The sequence below is a fragment of the Plodia interpunctella genome, chromosome 12 (assembly GCF_027563975.2).
Source record: "Plodia interpunctella isolate USDA-ARS_2022_Savannah chromosome 12, ilPloInte3.2, whole genome shotgun sequence".
Classification (NCBI taxonomy): domain Eukaryota; kingdom Metazoa; phylum Arthropoda; class Insecta; order Lepidoptera; family Pyralidae; genus Plodia; species Plodia interpunctella.
This window is the reverse complement of record NC_071305.1, coordinates 4,651,346-4,657,331: the sequence shown is the minus strand read 5'-3', so window position 1 is coordinate 4,657,331 and position 5,986 is coordinate 4,651,346. Positions and strand designations below refer to the sequence as shown.

At 36.9% G+C, this 5,986-nt stretch overlaps 1 protein-coding gene across 1 annotated transcript; it reads left to right on the top strand.

Annotated features, from left to right (window-relative positions):
• The first annotated feature begins 884 nt into the window (after nt 1–884).
• LOC128674018 (uncharacterized) lies at nt 885–5,868 on the top strand. Its single transcript, XM_053752244.2, has 5 exons — nt 885–1,258; nt 1,362–1,591; nt 1,912–2,094; nt 5,120–5,280; nt 5,651–5,868. The coding sequence occupies exons 2-5, from the start codon at nt 1,391–1,393 to the stop codon at nt 5,745–5,747; spliced, it is 642 nt and encodes a 213-aa protein (XP_053608219.1). The 5' UTR covers nt 885–1,258; nt 1,362–1,390; the 3' UTR covers nt 5,748–5,868.
• Nucleotides 5,869–5,986: the final 118 nt, after the last annotated feature.

Below are 5,986 nucleotides of genomic sequence, written 5' to 3'. Positions count from 1 at the left end.
AATTACTTATAGAAGAAGTTTTGGAAAATCAATTTCTACATTTTCCAAATATGTGCTTTTCCTCTAAGTCGTTTGATAAAATGTAATTATCCGCGGACAATAAGTACTGTTTCAGCTTTCATTCTTGAACTACACTTTGTAAATTATTCTGATGTATAAAATCAGACTGTGTTTAGGTATATAACTGAGCTTTAGCAAAATGATATATTCGACCTAATGACCGCAGTATCATAAACACGTACTTTCAGTGCCGTGCGAAACAACACACCTGGGGGGCTACTATGAAACATAAAACAAGTAGCACGACATCGAGTCCACACGTTCTCTCTTTTTCTATACACGATGCATACATCATATGGGAAAGAGAGACAGTACGTGGACGTCAGTAACGTGCTACGTGTTTGTATGTTTCGTGGTAGGCTTTCTGATTATCTGCGCGATTATGCGCGTAGAATACTAACATGATAAAATCATTATGAAACCGATGCTCATTGATTCCGGCTCAACACTCTTGAGCAGCAATGAGGGATGAAATGGCAAATCAACGGTCCATTCGAGTTCCAAAGAGTATTAAAAGGTCTTTTTAGACCGAGAAGCCGTGTAAATTCTTATGGCTTTGGTAGTAATAGTATTTTATTGTTTTTATTTCGCTATCGAATTTCTACATAAGAAAGCCTATGTTCTCCCTTAAGATTTTAATCTAGGTATAATCTTGATTTACAAGCAATGATTTAAACTTTTTTCTTTTTTTTTTACCATTTTTAAAACGTACCTACAAAAATGTCCAAACCTCAGAACGATATTCTGAAGCATTTCAAACAAAACGCATAGACAACATACTTATCAAAAAATACTTTTTCAATGCGCCTTACCAAAATCTATAGAGCTTTTATAAAAAAAAATCTTGTCACAGTTTTTTTCAATAGGTTTAACGCGTTTGCATTTTTGTCTTTAATTTTTTTTTGTTATTAATGTTTGTTTTGTAAATAAACATTAAAATCCATAGTATTATGTAAGTTATTCTATTACCTTCCGGAATTTAACTGGTTTAGAAAACTACTGAGCCCTGTGATATACCTAACTAGATAAAACGTCCAAAGGATCCACCATTGAAGACGTAATTTTTCTAAAAGTCAAATATAATAATTTGTTGATTAATTAAAAATTTGCTCTTTTCACGGTGGTTAGAGCTTTGGGTCGAAGGCTACATTAGTTCGTTCAAAGAAATAAAAAAATCATTAGGGTTTTGTAAACTTACGTAAGTAAATATCCTACTTGTCTTATACTATATAATTTTCTTCGCTCTCAAGTTGCACGTGTCGCGTCGATATAGGTATTTCAATTACAAGGAGTTTTTTCAGCTAAGCGAAAACAATTCGTAAACGTACACATGCCACAACGAATGGCCGTAGAAAACTTCCAAACTCTTCACGCGCATGTGGTGAGGAGCAAGGGAGATGACGCACAGAGACGGCACTGTGGCTGCCTGAAAACCAGCGAGAAACTGAAGGAACTGCTGAAGAGCTTCCCCTCCCCGCCGCCGCCCTCCCCCGCCAATGATGATTTATCTGTAGAACATTCGTCAAACCCAGTAAGTTGACGTATATAATAATATTCAGACACCTCTGCCAAGTATCCTTAGGGTGCGATAACCGCTTTCCATTAATGGCTGCGTGATCTACTTTCTTTTCGAGTGTCTTGTAGGAGTTAGATTATATCCAAGTAGCTTAAAGGCATTTGACATATTTTTTACGACCACCTACCAACATCTAGTGGCAATTAGTAGCGTATGTGTGTTTTGGTTTCCACGAGCTTAATAGAGAATACACCAATAAATGAAATGAAAGAGAGACGTCATTTCTCACAAATATTTCCCCAATTTATCTACTAACGGAAAGGTATACTTTTTAGTTCGATGTGAACTGCATGACGGTGAAAGAGATGTATCCTTTCACCAACGCAGTGCCTAGCAGATGCATATCAGCGTACTGCACACACAAGCGCGCGCGCGAGCGGTACGCCACGCCGCGGCTGATGGAAGCCGATGAAGCTTTGGATGCCAGGGACGATGCTTTCAACGCACAAGATAAGAAAGTATGTAAGGAGATACTGGAGATACCTAATTGTCGAATAAAAAAATGTACCACGACTTAATTATAAATAATTCTTTCAGAGCGAAATAAGGACATGGTAAGTGTTTTAATCACGATGGGTATTACGATGATTGACACTCAGTCCTTATTTTTGTCTGATGTACATACAATTAACAATTTTTTTACCCAGTAAAGAATACTTCCATGAACTGTGTAGGTACATATACACTTATAAGGATATTTTTTTATCAAAATTTAGTGTAGGAAAGAATGTGGGATTGCGTAAACAAATCTAGATTTGGCTGGTTCTCGTCGCGGGCACGACCGAACTGTCACGAGCCGATCCTATCGGATATGAAACATGAAGCTTTAGTAAGACTGGACTAAGTACCCTCTAACTTTTTATTCCAAAGTAGGTACATGTATTGCTATCCCTTTCATCGGTGGCCCAACCTCTACTTCTAGCGCACTGAAATGTTTATGTAAGTATACGGTGACTCGCAATACATTACAGAGAGAAGTCGGGCTACCTTTGAACGAGATAGCTATATATGTACCTTGCATCAAAAAGTCTTGGGAGTACTGGCTCCAGTTCTATAGCTTCACGATATGAACGAACGTCGTCGCTCGGAGGCGATCCTATCGGACCCACGAGCTTCCATTACGGCATAATTGCGCCTGCGCATAGATACGATTGTTTTGTCATCCCTGCCTGCATCTGCCATGATGTTTCAGCCTCCAAATCTCTAAATGAGTTATCATAAAGTGCTAGATTATTTAGAACACTATTAGTAATCATTAAAAAATTCGCAATTTTAGTTTCGTTGCATTACTGATGGAGCAATTAATAAGTTTAGATATGAGTGTGTATGGAGGCAGGATGTGATGTTTCTTATTCGATCAAGCAAAATCTACTAGATATTAATTAAATTTGCTACACGGGTGGATTTAGAATATAACCTGGAATAGCAGATACGATATTTACCTTTTTTATTGCGAAGTTTCTAGGATATCGGAGTCTATGTAGTTATTTTCCTAAACATTGTAATTAAAGGGGAATAATGTCGGCATTCCTCTCGTTATATTTGGTGTTGTCGCGGTAAAGGCGCCGGCGCAGGCGGGTGCGATGCCCCGGAGCCCTAACCTGCCGACCCTCAACCCCGTGTCACGACACGACGGACTAGTATCGCCCTCATCATTTGCCAGTTGATTAATTAAAACTGAGAAACAGATTCCGTAAATTAAAAAGTCAGTTTTAAATTCCAATTAATCTATACTTTGTTGGCTGGTTAAGTTTTTAAGAGAAAAAGGAAAAATAATCTTCGAAAAATAACTTTGTACGTGTTGTAGGTTTTAGGGAAGTTCGACATAGGCTAAGGCTTAACTCCTGAGAAAGAAACCAGGAAAACTATGGGAGAGAAATGTAATGATCTATCGGATCCTAGCTTTAAAATGTGATTAAAACTTACTTACTTACGTATTATCTTGTAAACTTGTTTGGTTATTTATTTTGCTTATAAATTCACAAAACTTTTACCATACCAACTTGGCCAAAGTTCACTAAGCTTAACTTTGTTAATTAACACTCACGTAGGACTTTACTTCCTCCATTACAACTAATAGGTCGCTCGTTATACGTATATTTAGTTGCGAAACAAAATTTTAAATATTAACGGCCTTTGTTTCGGCGGTAACAATACGAAATTGATAAGCGCATGCGCCGGATAGCGCTGCGGATAGCGCGAAGGTTCATTTATATCAGATACATATTCAATTATATATCACTTTACCAGGTGTTACTTATGTTTATTTTACTGCTAATTAAACCGTACACAATTGAGGCTATCCACACATATTACTGCTAATGTTCGTTAGGAGATAATAATCTCTCTAGGTTAAGACCAAGTACAGTTTAGTATTTAATGGATTTGCAGTGAATTGGGCCGGTCTAAATATCCACTGGTCAAGGCAATTGGAGCATCTGCACCTATTCTAGATGTTTACATTAAATACTTAGGTATTCATTGCTATATGCCGATAATTTCCGTAGATTTTTTGTCTAAGTGATTACTTCGTTAATAAAATTAATGAAGTCTGATTCGTTAGGAGAAAGTCTGTGACTGATCACAAATTACAAAACAAAAAATAACATTTAGTCAGGATGATTAAAATCTTAACATTATAACAAATAAGAATTATGTCGAAATTTTGGCGGACTTTTTGGGAGCAAACTATGGAATTTGTTGGTCTCCTCTTTTTAATTTTATTATTGCTGTGAACAAAAGCTATGATTTTTTTATGAAAGGGAACTAAAAACTAACATTTTGTCCTTCTAGGTTACCTAGGTCAGGGGTCAGGTTATGCTGAATACTGAATTTCCGTTGTAAAGTGTATAATAGTAATACTGTTATAATCTGTCCAGTGTTTCTCAGAAAATTGTATCTAGATCTTTTATGGGTTATTTTTTCTTTTAATTGAACACGGAAAAGTTAACTTTTTTTACTGTTTGGAATTCATGTTCATTAGTTCCCAAGTACACGGCAGTAAATTGGCTAAGGCCTCCGGCGAAAGACGCACATCTTAAAAGATTTATAAACACTTGATGCAAACATTAAGTGTAATTCCTGTAATGATTACACGCTGTGTCTAGGAATTACCGGAATTCATTATATAATACTAGCTGCGCCCCGCTACTCCGCTTCCGTAGAAGTTCTGGAATGAAGAGTAAGTGCTATGCTGTGCTATTTCAGGTTATGATACCACTAAACGACATTTCATATAACAAACATATGAATGGATATTAATCAATTTTTAAGTTTTGAATATGAAATAATTTGTGACTATATATATTTTATTTATTTTTTTATTAGAATTATTTTAGACACTTCACACTTTATTGCACCAAAAACAAGGTACACTACACAATGTTGAACAAGAAAGCTAGTAAGATGTATAATAACGCTAGCGCAATCTCCTCCAGGCCTGTTTACATATATTTCTTAAGAATAAATGTTGATTGTTTGAAGATGATGCGGAGCAGAACCTGGGTCATGGTGTACGACCTGGTGCAGCTGATCCAGCTGTCGGTGACGGCCACGGCGCTTGCGCTGTACTACCTCATATACTGCTACATGCAGCTCGTCTATTACACCTTGAGGAGCGCGCTCTACTTCCACAACGCTGATGGGTAAATACTCTTTTTTTTTTAATGATGATATCCGTGGCGTAGTTACCATACCACTACGCCCATTTACTATCTGGATTTGTATTCTCAGTGCGGGAAAATATTTGTGTGCGATTCTGGGTTTGTTGTGCCAGTTTTTTGTGTTTGTGGCCATCGGACCTGTGATACAAGCTAGTGCTTGGTGTGGGCCATTAATGTTGTCGCACGTAAAATATATTTCCATCAAATTAGTGTAAAATAAAATCTTGAAATTATTTCAAATCTTCAAATGTTGCAAGACTAACTTATATTTGAGGATGTTTAATTACTTTATACTAGTTTATATTATCCCATTTACTTAATCTTATGATATAATCTCCGTTTCACTCCACAGGCCCATGAAAGTGACGATAGGAGTGGTGACGATAACTTCAATAATAGTAGGCTTTAACCTCCTCATACGGATGGAGAAAGCTATCGGGGTGTTTTAGGACAAGGAGCTTTGGAAACATGTTGCCGTTTAAAATAGGCAGGAAAACACAAATCCCTTGTGCTATAAAAATGAATTAACTGTAACATGAAGAAATTAAAGCTGATGACCACAAAACGGTTTCTTTTTCTACTTTTCCCAGGGCAATGGGTATAGGGTTATTGTAAGTATTGTGTGGTGACGGATGGAGCGTAACGTTCACTTTGCACCTGGATTGTTTCCTAAATTGTTTAGTGAGCG

Bases quoted from the DNA above. Each gene is read 5' to 3' on its own strand.
- LOC128674018 (XM_053752244.2), top strand. From the start codon at position 1,391: ATGCCACAACGAATGGCCGTAGAAAACTTCCAAACTCTTCACGCGCAT. The intron at 1,592-1,911 runs GTAAGTTGACGT...TATACTTTTTAG, and splicing joins TAGAACATTCGTCAAACCCA to TTCGATGTGAACTGCATGAC. The intron at 5,281-5,650 runs GTAAATACTCTT...TTCACTCCACAG, and splicing joins TACTTCCACAACGCTGATGG to GCCCATGAAAGTGACGATAG.